General features: G+C 41.1%; 1 protein-coding gene across 1 annotated transcript in view; it reads right to left on the reverse strand.

Annotated features, from left to right (window-relative positions):
- Positions 1-26659, reverse strand: part of SLC26A4 (solute carrier family 26 member 4) — a 32176-nt gene that overhangs the window by 2808 nt on the left and 2709 nt on the right. The window contains exons 4-17 of the mRNA XM_087967815.1: positions 24562-24749; positions 22337-22501; positions 19842-19994; positions 18540-18622; positions 17455-17602; positions 16006-16119; positions 15156-15233; positions 13541-13636; positions 10236-10342; positions 8774-8843; positions 6363-6455; positions 5682-5777; positions 1669-1899; positions 602-656 (exon numbers count right to left, since the gene is read on the reverse strand). Coding sequence (XP_087823941.1) covers positions 602-656; positions 1669-1899; positions 5682-5777; positions 6363-6455; positions 8774-8843; positions 10236-10342; positions 13541-13636; positions 15156-15233; positions 16006-16119; positions 17455-17602; positions 18540-18622; positions 19842-19994; positions 22337-22501; positions 24562-24749 — 1677 coding nt within the window. The remainder of the gene's footprint in view (positions 1-601; positions 657-1668; positions 1900-5681; positions 5778-6362; positions 6456-8773; positions 8844-10235; positions 10343-13540; positions 13637-15155; positions 15234-16005; positions 16120-17454; positions 17603-18539; positions 18623-19841; positions 19995-22336; positions 22502-24561; positions 24750-26659) is intronic.

Consider the following 26659-nt stretch of genomic DNA (forward strand, 5'->3'; position numbering starts at 1 on the left):
CATTTAGTGACCCTTCAAAGTTACAATGACACTGCAAAAACTGACTTATGACCATTTTTCACATTTATGACCGTTGCAGCATCCCCACAGTCATGTGATCAAAATTTAGAAGCTCGACAATTGACTCATATTATGATGGCTGCAGTGTCCTCTTTTGTGACCTTCTGAGAAGCAAAGTCAATGAGGGAAACCAGATTCACTTAACAACCATGTTACTAATTAAACAACTACAGTGATTAACTTAACAACTTAACAACTGTGGCAACCAAGGTCGTAAAATGGGACAAAACTCACTTAACAGATGTCTCATTTAGCAACAGAAGTTTTGGTCTTGATTGTGGTTGTAAGTCAAGGACTACCTGTATATATGAGGTTTACATGACTTGAAGAGGGAGGTTTATGGTAAATTTTGCAATGTTGTTAACTTGCTGGATTTAAAAATTGAAGGGCTGAGAATGTAATTAGGGATTGTGGTGGGAGGTCATTATTACATTACTTTCAGAACTATTTCTTCCAGACAAAATATTTCCTCCACACCTTTCTCTGTATGTTGTTCCCTGTAACAAATAAAAGCTGTAATAATGTGCAGATTTTTATTTACCTAGGTGTGATGCAATGTATACCGACACATCAATTCTTTTGAACTCTTTGACAATCTGAAAAAAATATATGGACGTTATCTTAAATGCAGCTTGACGGACACATGGGGAACACTAGAGAGTGTTTTCAGAATTAATGTTTCTGATTCAGTTCTGATATAAATTTGTAAATCTAGCACACAATGCCGTATAAAGATGGCAGTGATAAAAGTACAAATGTAAAGGTGCGATTGGAATTGAAGTAAACTTTTATGCATGGATAAATGATAACGACAGGAGAGAAAATTTGTAGCTCAGAGTTGAACTGTGGGATTTTATTTATTTATTTATTTTTATCTGTCAAAAGCTTACAATATAACAGAAACAAGAATAAACAAAGTTTAAATACAAGAAATAGGAACTAATATTTGGGGATAGTAGGACAAGGACGGTAGGCATGATTGTGCGCTTACGCATTCTTGGCGCTTTCTGAGCTTGGTGGTTTTCTTGCAGGCATTTCGTTACCAAACTAGGTAACATCATCAGTGCTGAATGGTTAACATCAGTAGCACTGATGATGTTACTTAGTTTGGTAGTGAAACGTCTGCAAGAAAACCGCCAAGCTCAGAGAGCACCAAGGACCCCACATGGATAAATTGATAATATTGAATGTAATTAATAAGAATGTAAGCCAAAGTTTCTTTAGAATCTCTAAATTGGGAATGTGGCAAACAAACACATTATTCAAATCTTAACACCATATTCTAGGTCGTAACTGACAATTAGGAACAAAACAGGACTCCTAACAAATAAAAGCATTTGGGAGTCAAAACAGACTAAAGGAAACAGCATCAGTTCAGATTATCCTGGTAGGGGAACTTAACCATAATTCCTCCAGTGTGGCCACTATCTAATTACAGCAGGAGGTTGGAGTAGGTCCAAGGTCCCTTCCAACTCTGTTATTCTGTTCTATTGTTCTAGACATCTGGAAGCTTGTAGAAACCATACAAGAATGATTAGTTATCCCTGTAGCTTTAAATGATCCAATTTTAATCATAGACCGATGAGAAACATGAAAAAATATTCTTACCGTTTTCATTACTCTGACAGCTACTACATCCATGAACGAGACAGCTCCAAAGTCAAAAATTAGGCTGTGGAGTGGCACTTGAGGGACATTCACTTTAACAGGAAGTTCTGAGTTCCAGTCCACCTGGATCTCCATTTCTTTGGTTGGGATGTCTGGATCTATGGGATCTTCTGGATCGTCATCAGATTCAAAGCCCTCATTCACAGTACCAGAATCACTGATAATACCATTCTAATCAGAAGAGATAGATAGCATGTTCAATGCCTTTCTTAATTACAAAGGTTACAAAAATACAGATTTTTTTTCTCCACAACAAAATATTTCTAATCAACTCATGGCAAAGTTAATAACTTCATATTTTCTTTACATAAGTCAAAATAATGTATACTGTTACAGAAACTTTCCTGGGAACAGAATCAATGTCCAATTGTTTCAAAACCAAATCAGTTTGCTCTCGAGCAGTGCTGACTAACCTTTTTGGGCTCCTGTGCCGAAAATTGTGCATGTGCTAGCGCACACGCGCTTGCGTGCCAGCACCCAGAACGCAATGCACAGGGCCCCCCATACCCCCTGCGCATACACGCACAATCCTCCCCCCATCCCCTTACCTGCGCTGCGCATGCATGTGCCTCCCAGCTGATTTTGGGGCCTTTTTCGGCCTCCCAGATGGGCCTGTTTCTTCACTTCTGGTATTTCCAGAATTACAGGAAGTGATGAAATGGGCCTGTTTTTCGGCCCCCAAAGGCTGCAGTGGCTTCCCTCGAGCCTCTGGGAGGTCGAAAAAGGCCCAAAAAATCAGCTGGGAGGCACGCGCATGCACAGTGCAGGTAAGTTTGCCTGGGGCTCGCGTGCCTGTACAAATGGCTCTGTGTGCCACCTGTGTGCCACCAGGGCTCTAGAGGGGGGGGGAATGGGGGGAGAGGGTAAGGAAAATGGGGGGGGGGGGGAAAGAAGGGGGGAAGGGGAAACGGGCACCCCTCCCCCACACAGGAAGGGGCGGGCGTCTCCCCACCCCCCCGTCCGCTGGCGTCCCGTGCCGGGTACGGTGGAAAGGGCTGGCCCACAGCAAGGAGGGGGGGGGGCGGGGGGGGGGGGGGGGGGGGTAAGGGGGGAGGAAGCCCCCCTTCTCTCCCCGCGTTTGAAGCCCATGCCCTTCTAGAGGTTAAGGCACCAGGCTAGAAAGTAGGCAGATGGTGAGTTCTAGTTTGTCTTATTCACAAAGGCCAGCTGGGTGATGTTGGGCCAATCACCAGGAGATTGTGAATTCTAGTCCCCTTTTAGCCATTAAATCCAGCTGTGCGACTTTGGGCCAATCACCAGGACACTGGGAGTTCTAGTGCCATCTTAAGCATGAAAGCCAGCCAAGTGACCTTAGAGCAGTCACTCTCAACTCAACTCAACTCAACTCAACTCAACTCAACACACAGGATTGTTGTTGCGAGGAAAATAGGAGGAGGAAAATGTGTTGGATATATTTGCCATCTTGAGTTATTTGTAAAAATAATAAAACCAGGATACCAATAAATAAGTAAATGTTGTGTGTTTAGGATCATACAAATGCTTGCATAAATAAACTACACGGGACATATCCTGGACTCTTATTTTTGCCTCTCGCCCAGGGGTGTTAAACTCATGTCATCACGTTGTCAACATGTGACTTCCCCCCCTCGCTAAAATGGGGGTGGGCGTGGCCAGCGCGTGATACATCCGGCCACGGGCCATGAGTTTGACATCCCTGCTCTGGCCTTACACCAAGCACATAAACAGATTCTGCCCCTTTAAATAAAAAAAGGAAATAGTTTTGTTTTAGAAAAACAGAAAATCAAGTTCTGCACCCATGGAAATTTAAGACAATATGCATAATTTAAAGTAAACATGCATTATCAGGAAATCAATGATTGTCATTCATTCCATTAAGCCATCTGCACAAGGAAATAGGTATATTCTTCTTTATGTTGGATAACCATTTGTCTGGTGTAGGGTTTCCTGCCTAGGCAGGGGGTTGGATTAGAAGACCTCCAAGGTCCCTTCCAACTCTGTTATTCTATTCTATTCTATTCTATTCTATTCTATTCTATTCTATTCTATTCTATTCTATTCTATTCTATTCTATTCTATTCTATTCTATTCTATTCTTCTTGCAAACCTCAGAGTTGTACTAATTCCTCTACACCCAGATTTAATTGTTGAACGAAGTCATCTAATCATTCTCCTTCTTCCAGGTGAAAATTTTTTAAACAAATGTTCTGCCCACAATTGTGGCTTCTAGCGACATTATCACCCACACTAGCTTTCAAGTCACATCCCCTGTTTTGCTTTGATCCCAAGTAAATTTTCTACTCATTATTTTCTTATCTCGAATCTTCTTCTCTGTACAGTACATCTAAATTATAAATAAAAACCAATATAAACTACACTGCAGCAATTAATGAGACAGGGCAAGATAAGGAATTGCAGACTTCAGAAGACGACAAAACACACACAGTTGGGAGGATGCCAGAACCCAGATAAGACGTGACAAACAAAGATAATGCACGCTTTGCTTCCAGCAAGGTGCTGTGCGCAAACACCCTTTATATCCTGTTTTCCCAGCTGCAGCTAATGAAGGGAATTAGGGCCTTTTTCTCCCCCGTAACCCAAGGTGCTCCCTTCTCTGTTTCTCCCTGCATATCCTAGGATGAAGAGGGGGTGAGCCTGGGTCTTCCTCTGAATGCCCAGTCAGACTGTACCCTTCCCCAGTTTCCTCCACAGCCACCAGAGCCACACTCCCACTCCCTGTCAGCTGTTCGACCTCTCCTTCAGAATCAGATTCCAACAGGGGCATGACACTTCCAGTGTTTTCATGTAGGAATCCATGTCCCTCAAATACTTTTATACCACAATGGAACCCAAAATTTCCATTGCTAAGCAGGACACTTATCAGGTTTTGCCCCATTTTACGACCTTTCGTGCTACGGTTGTTAAGTGAATCACTGCATTTGTTAAGTTACAAATATGGTTGTTAAGTGAATCTGACTACCCCAGTGACTTTGTTAGTCAGAAGGCCGCAAAAGGGGATCACGTGACCCCAGGGACACTGCAACTGTTATAAATATGAGTCAGTTGCCAAGCGTCCAAATTTCAATCATGTGACCATTAGGATGCTGCAACAGTCATAACTGTGAAAAATGGTCATAAGTCACTTTTTTCAGTGCCGTTGTAACTTTGAACATGTTGCATGTTGAGGGCTGTGTACTCCTTCATTTTTGCTATAGTAGATTATTTTGCTGCCTTTTGTTTCCTTTTCCTTTCTATTTTCTTTATTGAATGTGGTTTTTATTTATTTCTTTATCTAATGTAGATCCCACCCATCTCATTCCAAAAAGTGACTCTTTGGGTGGCATACAGTATAAAAATACAGTTTTGAACTTGTAATATTTTAGTTAGGCTCGTGAAATGAAACATTAAATGGATGTACACAAGCAGGGAAAGTGAGAGAAAGGAAAACGAAGTGTGGAAAAAGGCAGTGGTGGGATTCACATTTTTTTACTACTGGTTCTGTGGGCATGGTTTGGTAGGCATGGTGTGCTTATTGGGCGTGGCTTGGTGGGCATGGCAGGGGAAGGATACTGCAAAATCCCATTCCCACTAACCTGCTTTCCAGCTCTGTTCTCCTGTGTAGGGCAACCAAAGAAGACCCAGCTGATCAGCTGGGACTCGGGAGGCAGAGAATAGAGGGGGGCAGGGCCAGTCAGAGGTGGTATTTGCCGGTTTTCCAAACTTCAAAATTTCCGCTACCAGTTTTCCAGAACTGGGCAGAACCTGCTGAAGACCACCTCTGGATAATGGGCTTTGGGGAATTCATGAGAATCTTGATATTTGCTTGCTAAGAAGATTTTTGTGCCTCCAAGTAATTAAAATAAAATACTGCAGAAAAACAGGTCGCATGCACAGTAAGAGAAAAATAATTTTGAATTAATTGCCCATAATAGAACCCATTCAAAACAACTGAGTGGAGAACAAAGATACTTTACTTTTGTTGCTTTTAATTTTCCTTTCTTGATTAGCTTCTGTATTTTTCTCAAAGCCTTCAGCCTCTTGTTGTACACCCGGACAGCATCAAATCCCACCTTCAAAGAACAAATTTGGTAATTTTTGTTTTAGTTGTGTTTACATAGGGAAGGAAATGAAACAGCCACAATTCATTAAAAATAATGGGCCACAATTGTTTTTTATACATGTATATGCTGACTCTCATCCATCCCAGAATTTAAGAAAGAAAACATGCATTCTCAAGCAGTTTCTTAGCCAATTACCAGCCATATCCACGTCTGTCTCCCCCTCCTCCTCCTCTCTGAAAACCTCCCTCCCTTGTAGCACTGATGATATTGCCTAGCTGGGTCATGAAATGTCTGCAAGAAAACTACCAAGTGCAGAGAACATCAAGGATCCCACAGTCCTCCTCCTCCCCCTTCCTGCAAACCTCCCCCCCTTGTAGCACTGATGGTATTACCCAGTTGGGTCATGAAACATCTGCAAGGAAACCACCAAGCTCAGAGAGCCTCAAGAACTCTGCAGTTCAACCCTGAGCTACAAATATCCTCTTCTATTGGTGTCATTTCAACAAACTTAATCCCTGCTAGACTTCACACTGAACACTGCATTGATATTTTGATAAGCCTCAATAGCACCCATTCGAGAACATTACTACTTACAGTAGCTTTGACACTGCTTCTTAGGCCATCGATATTAGCATAAAACATGGGACTTGAAAACTTGAGAATCTTCACTCCTTCGGGTTCAGCAACCTGTTGTAAAATATAAGTTTTTACTTCATTATAAAGTAAAGCTCAGGGGGAAAAAACCCTGGTAAAGTGGCTTGACTCCAGAAGTTGTGCTCCATCACTAGAGGTTTTTAGGAAGAGACAGGACTGCCATTTGTCTGGAATGGTATAGGGTCTCCTGCTTGAGCAGGGGGTTAGACTAGAAGACCTCCAAGGCCCCTTCCAACTCTGTTATACAGTTACTGCTATTTACCTAAGCAGAGGATATAAGACTTAGACCTGCGATGGTGAACTTATGGCACATGTGCCACAGGTGGCACGCAGAGCCATTTGTGCCGGCACACAAGCTGCAGGCAAACTTACTTCACTGCACATGCACGCACCTCACAGATTATTTTCGGTGGGTTTGAGGCCTTTTTCGGCCTCCCAGAGGCTTGAGGAAGGCTTCTGCAGGCTTCTGCAGGCCGAAAACTAGCTCTGTTTCATCACTTCCTGTTTTTCCGAAAATACCGGAAGTGATGAAACGGGGCTAGTTTTCGGCCTGCAAAGCCTGCAGAAGCCTTCCTCAAGCCTCTGGAGGCCAAAAAAGGCCTCAAACCAGCTGAAAATCAGGTGTGAGGCACAGTGCAGGTAAGGGGGCAGCGGGGGGTGGGGGGTGGGGATTGTACACACATGCGTAGGGGGCATGGGGGGCATTGACTTCTGGGTGCTGGCATGTGAGCATGAGCGTGGAAGCGCACGCACAATTTTTGGCACAGGAGCCCAAAACGGTTAGCCACCACCGACTTATCTCTGATATAGATAAATTGTTCCTGGTCAATTCCCAATTATTTATATAATATTCTGAATACCACACAAAAAAGGGTTTTTTTTCCACTAGCCTATATACATCTCCCCCTATTAGAGTGACAGCTGGTCAATATGCCAACTTCCCTTATGAAGAACAAGTGTCTATTTGCTAAAAACATAGAGAATGGGCCCACTTCACACAACTTTTTAAAGTGCCCAAAGTGTGCTCTCATTGGCAATCAGAGGTAATAAACCTGCTTTTGCATTTGATAACCTCCACTCATGATGAGGAGTACACTATACCGTGTATTGCGTTATGTCTCTGTTAGTGACACGGTTGTTAAGTGAATCTGGCTTCCCTTATTGACTTTGCTTGTGAGAAAGTCACAAAAAGGGGGAATCACATGACCCCAGGACATTACAACTGTTATAAATGTGAATCAGTTGCCAAGCGTTTGAATTTTGATCGTGTGACCACGGGGAAGGTTGCAAATGTGAAAAATGGTCATAAATCACTTCTTTTTCACCACCGTTGTAACTTAGAACAGTCATTAATGAATTGTTGTAAGTCAAGGACTACCTGTAATGAAGAATGCTGTAAAGTGTAGTCCTACATCTTTTATAGATTCTTCTACAGGGAAAATGCTGTTGTCATGCCCCTGTTGGAATCTGATTCTGGGGGGGGGGGGGAGTTCGAGCAGCTGACAGGGAGTGGGAGTATGGCTCTGGTGGCTGTGGAGGAAACTGGGGAAGGGCACAGTCTGGCTGGGCATTCAGAGGAAGACCCAGGCCCAGACTTCATCCTAGGGCATGCAGGGAGGAATGGAGAAGGGAGCAACGGTGGTTACGGGGGGAATAGGGCCCTGATTCCCTCCATTAGCTGCAGCTGGGAAAACAGGATTTAAAAAGGGTGTTCGCACAGCACCTTGCTGGAAACAAAGTGTGAATTATCTTTGTTTGTCAAGTCTTATCTGGGTTCTGGCATCCTCCCAACTGTGTGTGTTTCATTGTCTTCTGAAGTCTGCAATTCCTTATCTTGCCCTGTCTCATTAATTGCTGCAGTGTGGTTTGTGTTGGTTTTTATTTATAATTTAGATGTACTTTGGGTTCGGACTGAATTTCTTCCCTTTAAAGACTGTTCTTGGGAGAGTTTTTTCTCCAGCCGATGATAACTGGACATTGGGGGGCAAGTTGGAGGAATTAAAGGGACTTTACCTACTTTTGTGACTTTGTTGTTTTTGTGCCACGCCCCGGGCCATCACAGCTGTGATCTCTTTTTAAAACCTCTGGTCAGAAAACCTCAAACTGATATAACGGGAATTCAGTTTGTTCAGTTAATCTATTGAAGTAACAGCGAATGGATGAATGAATTGATTTGGCTTGATATTTTTCATAGGGTTATTAATTCTCGATCGGCCACTGTATGTCTGGGAAATAGACCTATCAATCATTGTGTCATGCAGACTGCATTTCAATCAATTTGAAATAAATCTTAAACATCACTTTTTCCACCTCTAAGTGTTTGAAATAGTAGTTTGCTAGACAAGTCTTACGTTTTTGTATTCTTTGATGTTCTTATATAGATCCGTACCAGGAATGTTACCGAATTTACCCCAGGAAGGACTGGCAAAACAAAATAAAAATATTGCTCAGGATAAAGATTTTAAAAAACAAATGTAATATACCGAACAGAATTTGTTGCAAGCAACAGTTGTGAGAAATATTCAACATCTGTGGCAAGGAACGGCTGCAAGAAATAAAATTTGTTGGAAGCAATGGTCGCTGAGCCATAACTGATAACCTAACTTGTCAAATACAGTTGGTCCTCGACTTATGACCACAATTGGGGAGAAGTTCCATTGCTAAGCAAGGTGGTTGTTAAATGAGTTGCAGCCTGTTTTGCAACTTTTTTTTGCCCTGGTTGTTAAGTGAATTATTGCAGTGAAGTGAATCGTGCCATCATTAAGCAAATCAGGCTTCTCCTATTGATTTTGCTTGCCAGAAGACCTCCGGCAAGGTCACAAATAGCGATTGCATGACCCCAGAATGCTGCCACCAGTTGCCAAGTGTCCAAATTTTGATCATGTGATCATGGGGATGCTGCAACAATCATAACCGCAAAGACCAGTTATATGACTTTTTTTCCAGTGCCGCTGTGTGATGTCTCCCTTGGACAACTCCTCCGACTTTTCCTGGTAGGCTTTCTCAAGGGAAGATGGGCTCATTCCTGGCATGTCAGGAACAGGGTTAATGAATGAATCTGAACTGTTAGCCAAAAGAGATTTACAGGAGTCTTCAGCTGGGGACAGCTTGCAGATCAGTGAAGAGGAAGAGGAGGAGGAGGAACTGCCTGCTCTGGTGGATCCAAGAGCTTGCAGGGCAGAGAAAAGACAAGAGCAAAGGAGATTTGCAGATTACTCAGGAGAAGGCCCTGCCTGTCTTGATGGGCTGCACTGGAATGCCATTTATCATGGCAGGCAGAGGGAGGCGTTGCTGGGAATGATGTGTTTGGTTTCTAGCAGTGTGTGTTTGTTTCTTGCGCTTCCTGCTTGACTTTTGCCTTGGAGACTCTGAACTTCTCTTGCTGAGTAAGCTCTTGTGGGTGTATTTCAGTTTGGCCTGGTGGATTGAAGTTTGTTTGGTGGATTTATTTGTTGGAACCACTTTCCATTGTTTTATGGACTATCGGCCATTGCCTTGAGGACTAATATTGGCCTGTTTGTGGCTGGATTTATTTGGAACAGCTCTGAGGCTGGGGGAAGGGAATTGCTGGGGAACATTAATAAACTCTCTAAAACACACTTCTCTGTGTGTGTAAGTGAGTGGGGCAGCACATGCTGTAACTTCGAATGGTTGCTAAATGAATTGTTTGTAAGTTGAGGACTATCTGTAACAGCAAAAGCAAAGGCAGCTTTTTATAGCACTTCATGCTTGGAAAAAAACCTCAGTCTGTGAAGGGATTTGCATTCATTTTCCTGTCTTGGGTGCAAAAATATTTTTTAAGATTATACTCACAACTGAATTCTCAGTACAACCGTTAGCAGTGCGAATATCAACCCGGCAAGTAATCCTAAATCCAGTCCAAGGATGATGGATGCTATGCATGTGAAAACCCAGATCATCTGGAAAAGAAATAGATGAAGATGTTAAGTTACCCAATAGGCATTACAATATTTGATCTACCTGATTTGATGTCTGTCTTAGCCTCATATTTATTTAATTCTACTTTCTGGAATGTGAAGAAGTTAACACTGCCCCATGACGGTTGAAGATTGGCTGCCCAGTATGGATTCAATGAGGCAAGGTTATAAAATTAGAAATTTCACGTCAGAGGACACACACAAGCTTTGCATCTGTTAGAAGAAAGAACTGTACCAGTAGTGGGTTCCTACTTTGGTCACTACCAGTTTGGTGGGTGATTGCGCATGCGTGCCAAACATGCATGAGTATGCGCCCCTAATGTGCCAATCAGCTGAGAGGATGAAGAAATGAAAAGCTAGGAACGACACTCTCACCCATCCATGCGCTTGTCAATTCTTTTATTCTGTCAGCTGATCGTCGGAGGAACCAGTTTGGCCATACTGGTAGTTTTTTTACTACCAAATCAGCCGAACCAGTAGTTATTTTTGCTAGCGGTTCAGCTGAACCAGTCCGAACCAGTATCATACTACCACTGGACTGTACCCATATTTTTTTCTTAACATGCTAATGTTCTGTAGACAAGATTTATACATTTTTCTGCAGCCATCCTCTTAGGAGTATGATAAGTGTTATTGAAACTTCCTCAGTAGAAACATACCTATGTAGGAAGGCTGTTTCAGAAAAGTGAAATTAGTTAGAAAGAGTTATTGGTCACATAACAGAATCATCCTTGAATATAGGATAAACAATAGCAGAACCTGGAGGCAGAGTCAAAAGAGGAATTACCCAGAATTTTATATTTGTTTCAAACAATTCCAATTAGGCTTGGGAAAGACTATTTTGAAGATTTAAATAAAATTGTGTTGAAATTTATATGGCAAGGTAAGAAAGCGAGAATAAAGTTAAAACTTTTGCAAGATGCTAGAATAAGAGGAGGATTTGGTTTACCTAATTGGGAGTTGTATTACCAAGCTACAAATTTGATGTGGGTTAAGGAATGGATAACATTAAGAAATACTAGATTGTTAAAATTAGAAGGACATGATCTGTTGTTCGGGTGGCATGCTTTTCTATGGTATAAAGGAACTAAAACACAGGGGTACTTTAGAAGACATTATATACGGGAGTCTCTGTGGTTAAACTGGGAGAAAATTAAAAGACAATGTTATTTGAAAATTCCAGTCTGGCTATCGACTATTGAAGCATTTTCTTATCCTATGATATACAAAAAGGAACAATATGGTGAAATATTGAATGAAAAGGGTGAACTTAAATCTATACAAAAACTAGAGGAACAAGGTATAAAGATGAATTGGTTTTCATATGCGCAAATACATTCAAGGTATGATAAAGATTTTAAAACAAAAGGTTTCTATGATAAACTGACTGATTTAGATAAGATTTTGACAGGTACTGATGAAAAGGTGATTAAAAATTGTATGGATATTTATTAGAAATTAAACTAGAAGAAGAACAAGTTAAAGAAACTATGATTGCTTGGGGGAAGAATTTTGGATATGGGATTGATCTAGAGAAATGGCAAAAATTGTGGTCTCAAAATTATAAAATGACAATGTCAACAGCATATAAAGAAAATTTGTATAAGATGTTTTACAGGTGGCATTTCCCCCCGACAAGAATAGCAAGAATGTTCAAGAATAAATCCGAAAAATGTTGGAAATGTCATCAGACACCTGGCTCATATTACCATATGTGGTGGACTTGTGCAGATGCTAAAAAATACTGGACTAAAATCCACATGTGGTTGGAAAAAATGACAAAAAAGCATATAGACTTGAAACCAGAGATATTTTTATTGGGAATTTTACCTGAAATATATAGTAAAGATTTGAAATACCTGATCGTAAATGTATTAACAACAGCTAGGATTGTATTTGCTAAAAACTGGAAAAATGAGAAAATACCATCACAGGAGGAAATTATTAAGAAAATATTGGAATGTGCTGAAATGAGCAGATTGACATTTGAAATTAGAGAACAGGATGATAAACAATTTTATAAAGTTTGGGATCTATTCTATCAATGGTTAGACAATAAAGTATAGTAATGAAATATGTAGACTTGTAGAAAATACTAAATATATAAAGATGTACTTCTTTCTTATTATATCTACAAAATGATTTTAGGATAGATTTGGGATGATAATATGAATTGTCACAAAACAAATTTAAGTAAAATATGATTATTTTCTAAAGCATGAATGAATAAAAGTATAGTCAAATGATTGATTAATAATGATACCAATGTATTTAATATTGGATTGAAAATATGAGATCATATACAATGTAATTGTAATTGAAGACTACGAAATGGAAGCACAAAACAATTTGTAAACCAACCGGCACACTGTATGTACATATATGGAAGATGGCCTGATGTTTTTATGTTTTGTTTGTTTATGTTTGTTTTAAAAACCAATAAAAATTCAATAAATAAATAAACAAACAAACAAATAAATAAATAGGAATCAGCCTAGGATCCTTACGTAGCCTCAAGCGAACTAAGTCCAATTCCCCTTGAATTCTGTGGATCCTTATCTAACCCCGGGGTGGGCTGCTGTGGGTTTGCACAGGTTCGGGCGATCCTCTAGCTAAGATGCTGCACAGTTTGGCGAACCTGCAAATCCCACCCCTCCGGAGCCTGGGGGAGGCTGTTTTTGCCCTCTCAGAGGCTCAAGAAAAGCCTCCGGAGCCTGGGGGAGGGTGAAAAACAGGCCTCCCGGAAGTTCCGGAAGGCCGGAAACGGGCCTGTTTCTGGCCTCTGGAGGTGCTCCAAGAGGCTGGGAAGGCTGTTTTTGCCCTTCTGGAGGCTCGAGGAAAGCCTCCGGAGCCTGGGGAGGGCAAAAACGGCACCCCTCCCCACCAAGTTGAGAAGATTCCCTGCGCATAGGCCTTTAACAATAAATCAGTTTAATTTGACCTTCAGGTGGGCCGGGTTTTTCTTGCCTGACACGGAGACCATCAATAGTCAGAAATTCACTGGAATAACCAAGAAGCTCTTGTTTTTTGTTTTTTTTGCCCCCCCGCCCCCCAGTGACACAAGATTCTCAGTGGAGGATTAATTATTAAACGAAATGAAAGGCAGCTGCTTAAATAGAGAAGAGAGGAATTCAAGCATGGCCAATAACGCTCCATTCTTTGAAGAAAAACGGGACTCACAGCATCTGCTTTGCTCTGCCTCCACAAACGAGGGACATCGCAAACTTGCATGAACATCCCTTTCAGGTTCGCAATGACCACAGCTGCCAAAACAGACTACAAAGGGAGGAGAAGGAAACAGGTTAGCTTTTTTTTTTAAAAGCAAAAATCCGTTCAAGAGGGATTTCAAAGGTTGCCTTACAAACATTCATTTAGTGACCATTCCAAGTTACAACGGCATGGAAAAAACTGACGCCCATTTTTCGTACTTTTGTAGCATCATGGGATGAAAATTCAGACGCTTGGCAACCGGTTTGTACTTACGACCGTCACTGTGTCCCGAGGTCGTGCAATCCCCTTTTGCGACTTTTGACAATCTAAGTCAATGAGGAAGCCAGGTTCACTTAACAACCAGGTTAATAATTTATCATCTGCAGTGATTCACTTAACAACGGTGGTAAGAAAGATGGAGCAAAACTCACTTTAAAATGTCTCACTTCACAACAAAAATTTGGAGCTCAATGGTGATTGTATGCAGAGGATTGGCTGTATAAGCAGGGGTTCTTGGGGAGTGCTTAAAAATAGCAAAATAGGGGTTGCACCTGTAGCCCCTTGTTTATGTCCATGTTTCTACATTTCCTAGGGATGCCTCTGCATAGATAAATTCAGGTAGTCCTCTACTTATAACTGCAATTGGTACTGAAATTTCAATTGCTATCGTTAAGCAAACTATCACATCATCAGACTCAATTTTATCACCATTTCTACTGCAGTCATTAAGTGAATCGTGCAGTGGTTAAACAAATCCAAATTCCTCAAATGAGCTCCCAGGGTTTGGAAAAATCACAAATTACGATCATGTAGCTGCAAGATGCTGTAATTGTTGTAGATGTGAATTAGTTACTCAGTGCCTGAATTGCAGCCAGGTCACGGTGAAGTGGTGCAACCGTTGTAAGTTGTAAGCCACCTTTTCCGAGGGTGTTGTAACTTTGAACCATTGTTAAATGAATGGTTGTAAATTGAGGATTGCCTATAGAGCTACAAGTCTGAAGAGATTCTCAGTCATCCAGGCCATGGTTGTTGTCCCAAAGGTGCTTTTTCAGGAGGCAACTGGGCTTACTTGCTTTTTCTTTGAAGACGTTTTTCTTCTCATCCAAGAAGTTTCTTCAGCTCTGACTGGATGTTGGGAATGGAAGGATTTACACTCCTTGCAGGCAGCTGGTCATTTGCATCCTTTGAGAGTCATTGAGGCCACTTGGAGATTTATCTGTGTCCTCAGGGCAATCTTCTGTCTTCCAAGTGGCCTCAATGACCTTCTAAAAGGATGCAAATGACCAGCTGCAAGGAATATAAATCCTTCCATTTCCCCACCATCCAGTCAGAGCTGAAGAAGCTTTTTGGATGAGAAGCGAAACGTCTTCAAAAGAAGAAACAAGAAACAGTTGCCTCCTGAAAAAGCACCTTTGAGACTATAGAACTATAGATATTTCTTTTCCTTGAAGCACTAATTTAAGGATCCCATTCAATTTTATTTCCACAACAGTACCTGACCTGTGTTATTAAGAAGGGAGAAGGATTTCTGTTTATTGGGGCACAAAAGAGTAAATAAATGGTAAAATATATCTGAACAAAATACCTTTTGCAGAGGTTCCAGCAGCTTCCCCAAAGCTACAATAGCAATTAATACAATAAATGCTGAGATTATACCAGCAACCTGAAAATAAAATATTTGGAATCATCAAGAAAATAAGTTTGTTTTCAGGAATATTTATGCAAAGTGGCTACTTGAAATGATTAGTGAGCTGTTTTCAGTATAGATTTTAAGTTGTCAAAATAGCATTTTTGACAGAACCAGATTTTTTAAAAATTCTTGTTGTTGCCGTACAGGGAAATGCAATTTCAAAACCTGATTTTAAAACTTGAGGTTTGTATGATTTATGTTGAGTGTTTATTTAGTATCCATGACTATCACTAAGTGTTGTATCTAATTTTTTATAACAAATGTATTTTACAATGACTATGATAATAATCTATCACTATTGCTTTATGTACACCAAGAGCATATGCACCGGAGACAAATTCCTTGTGTGTCTAATCACACTTGGCCAATAAATAATTCTATATTGTCTTCTAACAATCCCTTTGTAAGGTCCCAAGGTTCAATTTTCTGCCAATATTCTTTTTAACTACCATGACTTCCGCCTTAACTACTAGCTAGTCATAAATAAATATGAAAGGGATGTTCTAATCATTCAAGTCAGCTGCCAAAGTCCATATTCAGGGTTGTCCCTGCAAACTGACATTATGGCAAAATTATATTAATTATTCCATAATCTTCTCTCTGTAAAGGATTTCGCCTCCTTTGTGTTATGTTAAAATATGATGCAACTTGGATCAACCATCAGATGACTTGTTCAAAGCTTGCTCTACCAAGTCAGTTCCAAGAAGGATGTCCAAGCCCTTCCTCCTGAGCCAAAATGAAATACCTGAGTTTTTCCACCTGTACTTTCTTGGACCGCAGTGCGAGACAGGGCGGTGGTTGCGGCGAAACAGGAAAAAGCTCCTGAAAAAATATTGCTGATTCCAAAGGCGATAAATTCCTAGAAGGTTATAAAACAGGAATAAATGAACATTGTACATGGAAATATTTTATTAGGCTTGGAGAAAGTACAGGTAGTTCTATGCCACAGTTGTTAAGTGAATCACAAGGTCATTAAGTGAATCTGGCTCCCCCCACTGACTATGCTTGTCAGAAGCTGGCTGGGAAAGGTACAAATGGTAATCACGTAACCACCTGACCATCACGTGATACCTGCTGATTGCAATGCATCTGCATTCTGCTGTGGCAGTTTTAAGTGAAAGGACCAGGGATGAGTCACTTTTTTCAAGGTCACTGTGACTTCGAAGGGTTGCTAAATGGATAGTTATATGTTGGGTATTAAACATAAACAGGTCTTCTCGTGCTGCTCAGATTTAGTTGCAGGAGGCCTGGGGTTTTCGTTCTTGTTTGTCAACCTGGGCAACTTTAAGAGGAGGGGAGTTCTGGGAGTTGAAGTCCAGACATCTGAAAAGTTCTTCAAACGGCCTTGAGAATTCTGGACTGGAACTTTTACTTCACTTCACTTCACTTCACTTCATGTTATTTTATTCATTTGTATGACTTCTCTACTTCACCTCACCTTACTTCATTTCACTTCACTTCATTTTGTTTTATTTGCATGGCTGCTTTACTTCACTTCACTTTATTATTTCATTTCATTTGCATGGTTGCTTCACTTCACTTCACTTCATTTCACTTTACTTTATTTTATTCATTTGCATGGCTGCTTCACTTCACTTTATTTCACTTCACTTCACTTTATGTATTTTAGTCATTTGCATGGCTGCTTCAATTTATTTCATTTCACTTTATTTGACTTTATTTTAACATAATTCATTTGCATGGCTGCCCATCTTTATTAATGGCGTGATTGTGTTAATTCTCCCGTTCTCTACCAGCTGCCAACTCAGTGGTGGGATTCAAAAATTTTTACTACTGGTTCTGTGGGCGTGGCTTGGTGGGTGTGGCAGGGGAAGGATACTGCAAAATCCCCATTCCCTCCTCACCCCACTAACCTGCTTTCCAGCACTGTTCTCCTGTGCAGGGCAACCAAAGAAGACCCAGCCAATCCGCTGGGACTCGGGAGGCGGAGAACAGATGGGGATGGGACCAGTCAGAGGTGGGATTGGCTGGTTCTCTGAATTACTCACAATTTCTGCTACCAGCACATGCTGAAGACCACCTCTGTGCCAACTTCAGCTATAAATTTTAAAATTCTTACCCCCCTATTCAAAAAAGGCTACATATGCAAGTCCATTTATTTAGTGCCTTAAAGAAAACTTTAGGTTAGGCAGTACTTCGCTGTCCTTCGGGAATACGGTGCAGTTCTCTCTACCTGGTTTCCATTGATGGCATAATCGTACTTGGTGGCGTAGACTTTTCCCACCGAGACAGCAATCGCATAAGCCACAATCGCGATGGAGAAAGATGAGGCCAGCATGTCTCCGAACATTTCCACAGCTGGAGGCTGAGGAGGCAAAAACCTAAAGAGGAAAAGGAGCAGGAGAAACATGCATGTTGTGGATGATTGTGCAGGTAGTCCTCGACTTACCACAGTTTGCTTAGTGACTGTTTGAAGTTACGAAGACACCGGAAAAAGCGACAGGACCATTTTTTCACACTTACAACCATCTTACTAATTTAATGACCGCAAGTGATTCATTTAACAAACGTGGCGAGAAAAGTCGTAAAATGGGGCAAAACTCAACATCTTTCTCATTTAGCAAGATACATTTTGGGCTCAATGGTGGTTGTAAGGTCAAGGATTACCTGTACATGTCGGGTGCCGAACCTCAAATTTTGATCACGTGATCACAAGGATGCTGCAATGGTTGTTGGGTCTGGAATAAGTGTGAGGTCTTTATATCACGTTTTTCAGTGCCATTTTAACTCTGAAAGGTCGCTAAGTGAACCGTTGTAAGTTGAGGACTGCCTACAAATGGAGATTCCTTGTTTTCCCCTCTGGGTTCCATCTCAACTTTTCTCTTTGAACTCCAAACGAAGTTCTGTTTAGCCTTTGGGGGTTTGAATCAATGGTGGTATTCTACCGGTTTGGCCCGGTTCTTCCGAGATGGTAGTGCCAACGAGCAGCGGAGACCTAACTGGTTCTCTCTGCTGCTCTGCTGTTGGTCCCACCTGCCTGTCCGGGCTCCCATATTCACCTTTATCTTCTGCTTTTGAAGCGCAGCTGCTTTGCACGGCACAGCAGAGTGCTGCACAGCAGCTGCTGAAGCGACAGGGAGAGTGCAGGCTTGCAGGAGGTGAGTTGCAACGCCTCTGCGCCTGCGCAAAGTGCGCGTTTGGCACGCGTACACAGGCAAAGTGCATCCACCAAGCCACGCCCACTGAACTGGTGGTAAAACTTTTTGAATCCCACCACTGGTTTGAATGTTCAAATAAAAAAAATCTGCCCTTACTTACCCTCTAGGAATGGATTTCACGATCCCTGCATTGTATTTCTTCTCAAAATCAACCCCGTATGAAATGCCAGTGGCCACGATGGTCTGGAGTCAAAAGAAATAAGAAATAAGGTCATTTATTTATTTATTTATTTAGTGTATGGTGTCTACAGAAGTCGTGCAATCACTGATATACAAAATTAATTTAAGTAAAGTGTCAGCAAATCTATATCTATATATGATCTATATCTATATCTATATCCTATCCTCTATCATCTATCTATCTATCTATCTATCTATCTATCTATCTATCTATCTATTCTTTCTTTCTTTCTTTCTTTCTTTCTTTCTTTCTTTCTATCTATCTTTCTATCTATCTATCTATCTATCTATCTATCTATCTATCTATCTATCTATCTATCTATCTATCTATCTCTCTCTCTCTCTCTCTCTCTCTCTCTCTCTCTCAATATCTATCTATCTATCATCTATCTATCTATCTATCTATCCTTCCTTCCTTCCTTCCTTCCTTCCTTCCTTCCTTCCTTCCTTCCTTCCTTCCTTCTTCTTTCTTTCTTTCTTTCTTTCTTTCTTTCTTTCTTTCTTTCTTTCTTTCTTTCTTTCTTTCTTTCTTTCTTTCTTTCTTTCTTTCTTTCTTTCTTTCTACCGGTATCTCTCTCTCTCTCTCTCTCTCAATATCTATCTATCTATCTATCTATTTATCTATCTATCTATCTATCTATCTATCTATCTATCTACTTTGTGGACAATGCAATATAGGAGATAACATATTAAATTAAGATAGATCCATGATAAAATCACCATAATATAGGTAGTCCTTGACTTACAACTGCTCATTTAATTACCATTCAAAGTTACAACAGCACGGGGAAAAGTGACTTACGACTATTTTTCATATTTACGACCATTGCAGCATCCCATGATTATATTATCAAAATTCAGATGCTTGACAGCCAGTTCATACTTATGACCACTTGCTGTATTCCAAGGTCACGTGATCCCCTTTTGCGACCAAAGTGAATGAGGAAGTCAGATTTATTTAACAACTAACTTATTGACTGCAGTGATTCACTTAACAATTGTGGCAAGAAAGGTCGTAAAATGGGGGCAAAACGCACTTATCCACCGTCTCACTTAGCGACATAAATTTTGAGCTCAGTGGTAGTTGTAAGTCGAAGTCTACCTCAAGGGAGCCATACAACTGCAGTGGGATAGATGCTATAATGCGAACAGGCATAAACAGAGAAGACTGATCTATTCTCCTTTAATTTTCTTTTTGAGTTTCTCAAAGTTGTCGTCTTACCACAATCACTTCTATAGGAATCGGAATAGGGATCTTGTGTCTGAAGCGGTCATTAATTTCCTTGACTGCCATGCAAACCACAATGGTCAGCAGTCCCGCCACGAAGTCAGCTATATTGGTGGTTCTAATGTTTTGAAATATTTCTATAAGTGTCTAGAGAGAGAACACAAAAGGAAGAGAACACAATAAAAGAATTGGAAGGGACCTTGGAGGTCTTCTAGTCCAACCCCCTGCTCAGTCAGGAAACTCTGACTGTTGTTTCAAACAAATGGCTGTCCAATCTCTTCTTAAAAACCTCCAGTGATGGAACACCTACAACTTCTGGAGGCAAATTATTTTTTCTAATCATCAGGACATTTCTCCTTAATTCCAGGTTGAATCTATCCTTGATTCATTTCCTTCCATTATTACTTGTCTGGCCTTCAGGTGCTTTGGAGAATAGCTTGACTGTCTCTTCTTTGGGGCAACCCCTCAAATATTGAAAGACTGCTATCATGTCTCCCCTTAGCCCTTCTTTTCATTAAACTAGACATACCCAGTTCCAGCAACTGTTCTTCATATATTTTATCCCCCAGTCCTCTAATCACCTTGGTTGCTCTTCTCTGTCCTCTTTCCAGAATCTCAACATCTTTTTTACATCATGGCAACCAAAACTAGATGCAGTATTATTAAGAGAAATCCCCTTCCCCAATTCAATCTCACCCCACCAGCCCACCTCTGTCCTTACTCCCTTACTTAAAGGAAGATCCTCATTAGGACGAGAATGATTCGTTCTGATTGTTCCAGTACTTAGGGCCCAAATTAGCAAGCCTGAATAACAGAAATAGTACTATAAGAACATCTTAACAGTATACTTGGATTAATAATTGAATACGTTGCCTCCAAAAAGAGTAGGCTGTACTTTATTAGAGTTTTTCAGGAGAAACTGTACAGCTATCAAACCGGTATTCCTGCTTTAACAGAGAATCGGAATACATTAAAATCTATCCCCGTTCTCTTTATTACATTCATTTATCTCATTTGTTTCGTCTTCTTTTCTTTCTTTCTTTCTTTTTTAACTTGTTTTTATTCAACGTTTTAAAAATATTTTACATTTGTTTTATTCTTAAATCATAGGATGGCCACTGGGATATTCGATCTAAAATGAAAAGTAAGGTAGAATTGTTTTTAATAATCAGTTAGATTTCCCCCCCTCCTTCCTTTTAAAAGTTGTGACAGCAAACTTATTCTGGATTCCAGGGTGGCACAAAATACAGGTAGTCCTCAATTTATAACAGTTCATTTAGTGACTGTTCAACGGCACTGAAAAATGTGACCATTTTTCACAGTTACAACCTCAGTAGCATCCAAAATTCGGATGCTTGGTTCATATTTATGGCTGTTGCTATGTCCCAAGGTTACGTGATCCCCTTTCGCGACCTTCTCACAAGCAGAGTCAATGGGGAAGCCAGACTCACTTAACATCTGGGTTACTAATTTATAACCTGCGGTGATTCACTTAACAACTGTGGCAAGAAAGGTCATAAAATGGGGCAAAATTCACTTAACGAATGTCTCACTTAACAACATCAATTGTGGTCATACGTTGAGGACTACCTGTAATGGCACAAGATATTTACAGAAAACCTTCATGGGAAGGAGAACTAAAGATCAGCTGAATGGAGACCCTGGAGGCTCAGTGGGCAGAGAATGCTGGCTAATTTTTATTGGATATCTTAGCCCAACCCACAGGTGTAACTTGGCTCCCACCAGACTGTGTGGTCTTCCTCCATCCAATGTAAACTTTTATCCCACCAAATTGTTAAGTGTAGACATCAACAACTGTCCATTCTATTGTCTCAACGTTGCTTTTTCAAAAGGCAACGGGATTGTTTTCCTTGATGAAGAAGAATAAATTTCTCTTCTCCTCCAAGAAGCTTCATTCTTCTTCATCATTCTTCTGTCTATCTGTCTATCTGTCTGTCTATCTATCTATCTATCTATCTATCTATCTATCTATCTATCTATCTATCTATCATCTGTCTGTCTGTCTGTCTGTCTATGTAATATATCCATCTATCAATCCATCTTCCTTCTCCGTCTTCTTCTTCTTGTCCTTCTTCTTCCCCTTCTCATCCTTCTCCTCCTCTTCCTCCTCCTCCTCCTCTCCTCCTTCTCTTCGTCCTCTTTAACCCTCTTTCTCCTTTCTGCTTCTGCTCCTCCATTTCCCCATTCCTCCTCCTTTCTCCTCTTTCTCTTTTCTGCTACTGCTGCTCCATTTCCCCCTCTTCCTCTTCCTCCTCCATCCTTTTTCTCCTTTCTGCTACTGCTGCTCCATTTGTCCCCCCCCCACGCTCTGCCCTTCTAAGAACAGAACCTGGATGACTGAGAATCTCCACTGATGTTTACCCATTCTCTTGTGGGTCAAATACACTGTGGACCAAAGACTGACAAGCTGGGCAATACGAGGGACCAAAAGTTATGCAATGAAGTTCAGTTTAGTAAGAAACACTTACATAGATTATGGAAAGGACTCCATTGTAGTTTTTGGTTGAAACGTTCAGCACAATTTTTAGTTGTGAAACAAATACTTGAAAAGCAGCTGCCGTTGTGAAGCCCCCAACCAATGGATCAGCAAGATATCTTACAATAAAACCAATCTGAAGAACTCCAAACACTAGCTGGGAGGGGGAAAGAACATAATTTCCTAAGCAGTTAAATCATCATCAAAATTACAAACAATTTTAAAAAGTAAGGAGATAAGCCCTATAACCCAATATCCAGCAGACAGGGTTCCTTCATTTTTCCCGGCCTCTTCCTGGCCTTCCTTTCTTGTTTTATACAAAAATAAATTTCTGCCAGTCTTTATTTATCTCTGTATTATTAGACTCTAATCTCATCCTTCCCTGTAAATAACCTTCAGGCTTCTTGTGATTAAAATAAAAACAATGCAAATAAGACAAAGAATTCCATTAAAATAGAATCAGACCCTGACAGTAGGCCAAGAGGAATTTGATAGGAAACAATGCTGTAAATCACTCAAGCTTTCCTTGATATATTCAGATGACAGAACTCATCCTTTATTACAGGGGTCTTCAAATTGACAGCTTTAAGACTTGTGGACTTCAATTCCCAGAATTCCTCCTCCAGTCATGTTAGCTCAGGAATTCTGGGAGTTGAAGACCACAAGTCTTAAACTGGCCAAGTTTGACAACCCTTGCTTTATTAGGACATCAGAATTATCATGCCAAGATTGACTCTATGCCCTGACTAGATGAACCATCACCCAACTAGTAGTTCTACCTTATCTAGATTGATACTGATTTAGCTTATTGGGCCTCATCCGATTGTTATAGATCAAGGGTCTTCAAACTTGTCAAGTTTAAGACTTGTGGACTTCAACTCCCAGAATTCCTGAGCTAACATGACTGGAGGAGGAATTCCGGGAGTTGGTCCACAAGTCCTAAAGCCGTCAAGTTTGAAGACCCAAGTCCAATTCAGCACATCACTTGAATTTAAAGGAAAAAGAGCTTAATTGTTCTCATTTTGCATCTCTGGAAATCTCAATCCAGCAGCTTCCATTCATCCTTCCATTCCTCACAATCCAGTCAGAGCTGAAGAAGCTTCTTGGATGAGAAGTGAAACGTCTTCAAAGAAAAAACCCAGAAAGTCCAGTTGCTTCATGAAAAAGCATTTTTGGGAGGACCCTGGATGAATAATAGCCGAATCTAAAAGTTTCTGGCACTGAACAGTGACAATCTTTTGAATATCTTGTTCAAGAAAGGGATGCAACCAATTGTTATGAGAATCCACTGAAGAATTTTCCAGAAGCAGCCCTAGTGCTATTGTCTTTGAAACTAATCAAGATTTCCCCTTTTTATAGAAAGTATTCACGTTACTTTTATAATGTACCAGCATTTCCTTGCTCTTTCCCCTTTGTGGATAAGAGATTAGGAAAAAAATTTCCCACAGAGAAATCTCTTGTGAATTGAGATCTGCCTACCAACTTCCCATTTGCAGCCAGAAGTTATGTAATCAAAAGCGGCTTTCCCACTTCATTCCACTCAATATTTACATTATTCCCATATCTAGGCTTTAAAAATGTAAAATCTCCTTTCCATCCTGTTTTCAAACGTTCACACAATTCTCTCCCATAAATAGGAGACAGCTGGAAGTATCTGAAGAGGACTCCTTTTAAAAAAAATCAAGGAAATGGTCATAAAAGGCAGCTTTCCTTAATGATCTTTCCTGTTACTTCTTTTCCTGCCCTCAGATAGTTTGGAGAATAAATGGATCCCCTCTTCCCTGTGGCAGTCCTTCAAGGGTTGGAAAACAGCAATCATGTTATCCCCCTAGTCCTCAATATTGTTGACTCTCTGACAGTCCTTCAAGTACCAGAAGACTTATTATGTCGCCGCTAACCCTTCTCTTCATTATGCTAGATTAGAATATCCAGTTCAATATATAGTTTTAGCTTCCAGCCCCCGATCTTCTTTGTTGTTCTTCTCTATATTCTTTCTGGGGTCTTTTTCTGTATCGTGGGACTGGTGACCAGAACTGGACACAATATTCCAAGTGTGGTCTAATACCAGTGGCGTAAAGAACAATATATCAATTATGCCAAATAAAAAAAAAAATTAAAGATAAATTATGCAGAAATTGAAACTTTAAAGACAAAAGAGAATATTTTTCCCAGTAATAAGCAGCAATATTTTGAGAAGGCTTTGTCTGATTTTATTACCTGGATAATGCCAACCAGGAAGGTGACAGTGCTAGAAATAAGCACTCGTTGCGCGTCTCTAGAAACGATGTCTATCCCGGTTGTTCCATTCATCCCCGTTATGTTACTGTTCGTCAGGGGGAAATTTTCATCTGGTGCCATGCTTAGTACTACGGAGCCCACCATTAAACTGACCACAGGGAAAGGTCCTGTTGAAAGGAAGTACCAGTATATATATCTGTCTTGTATCTGTCTGTCTATCTCTCCTATCTCCCTCCCTCCCCCCACCCCCCATTTACGTATTTATATCCATCTATCTATTTATCATATCTATTGTCAGGAGTGGGCTTCAAAAATTTTAGAGACGGGTTCTCTGCTCGGTTGCTGGGTGGCCGTGGCCATGGTGGGTGTGGCCTAGTCAGCCTCCTACACCATGGCGGGGGAGGGTGTTTTTGCCCTCCCCAGATTCCGGAGGCTTTCCTCAAGCTTCTGGGAGGGCGAAAACAGCTTCCCCGGGCTCCGGAGGCTCTCTGGAGGCCGGAATCAGGCCACTTCCCAAACTTCCAGAAGGTCCATATTTTTTGCCCTCCTCGAGCCTCCGTGTGTGCCCTGCACTTACCTGCATCCCAAATGGGCTGTATGGAGACTCCTGAGAGGGGAGGGGCAGGGCAGGGCGGGATGGGGGGTTCTCTGAACTGCACAGAATCTTAGCTCGGGACTCTCCCGAACTCCTGCGAACCCCCAGCAGGCCACCCCTGTCTATCGTCTTTCTGTCTTCCTGCCTCCTTACCAGTGGTGGGATTCAAACATTTTTACTACCGGTTCTGTAGGTGGTGCTTGGTGGGCGGGACTTGGTGGGTGTGGCAGGGGAAGGAGATACTGCAAAATCCCCCTTCCCTCCCCACGCCACTAACCTGCTTTCCAGCTCCGTTCTCCTGGGCAGGGCAACAAAACAAGATCCAGCCGATCAGCTGGGACTCAATGGGAGGCAGAGAAGAGGTGGGGGTGGCGCCAGTCAGAGGTGGGATTGTCAGGTTCTCTGAATGACTCAAAATTTCCACTACCAGTTCTCCAGAACTGGTCAGAACCTGCTGAATACCACCTCAGCTCCTTCCCTCCTTACCTATTTATCTATCAATATCCTCTCTCTCTCTCATCTATTTACCTACCTACTGTATATCCATCTATTTACATTCTATCTATCCATCCATCTATCATCTATCTTTGCAAATTGTATGCTATCTCATCAAATGACAGTTATCAAATGATTCTAGGCAGCTAATAGCATAGAATTAAAATATGAGGTAATAAATTAAGAGGTAAAAATAACATCAACAGTGGAACACCTGGTGCACATTAGAAAAGGATAACTGAATAAATTTATTCCCAATCAACAGCCATCAGATAACTCATTGCTACACCCTGTCCCGGGGCCTATTAGAAGAGCCAATTTTTACATCTTTACAAAAACTGACAGAGTCAGGGCTATATAGATCTCATGGGGAACTCTGTTCCACAAGACAAGTTCAGAAATCATGCTTTTTGGCTACTTATTCTAATTTAAAGTCGATAGTCCATACTACCATAATAGGCTGACTCCGTTGCAGTCATAAGACAAGGAATATCCGTAAGTGCATTTTCTGTATTAGGTTCTCAGGTGTACTTTAACTTAAATCATCATAATAGAACATATTTGCTTATTCAAGTTTGATAGTGCCTTTTTGCCCAGGTGGGGACTGGAACAAGTATTAAAGCTGTTAGTCTGAGAGAGGAGATTCTTCACCATTATTGTGCTGCTTATGGGATTTAACCACAAAACATTTTGTATTTGATCTAAGTAACGTCTGCTAATAATAGCTATGTTCTGCCAATAATAGAAGTAGAGAGTATATGATGCACACCATACGTGGTTCATGGGCAGCCGGTGCAGACGGCAGCGGAATCGGACAGTGAGGAAGAAAGGGGACCAGTCAGGGACTCTGGAGAGGACTCGGACGAGGGTCCTGCGTCTGATGCAGAGATGGGGCCAGGACCATCTGGGAGTCTGACAGCAGCGAGGCAGAGGAACAAGGGGAGCCTGTTCCCAGTGCGTGTGTGCACAAAGCTGCTAGAAGGCAAG

This window comes from Notechis scutatus, chromosome 6, assembly GCF_049901735.1.
Source record: "Notechis scutatus isolate UNSWTSFEM ecotype Mainland chromosome 6, rNotScu1.2, whole genome shotgun sequence".
Lineage (NCBI taxonomy): Eukaryota > Metazoa > Chordata > Lepidosauria > Squamata > Elapidae > Notechis > Notechis scutatus.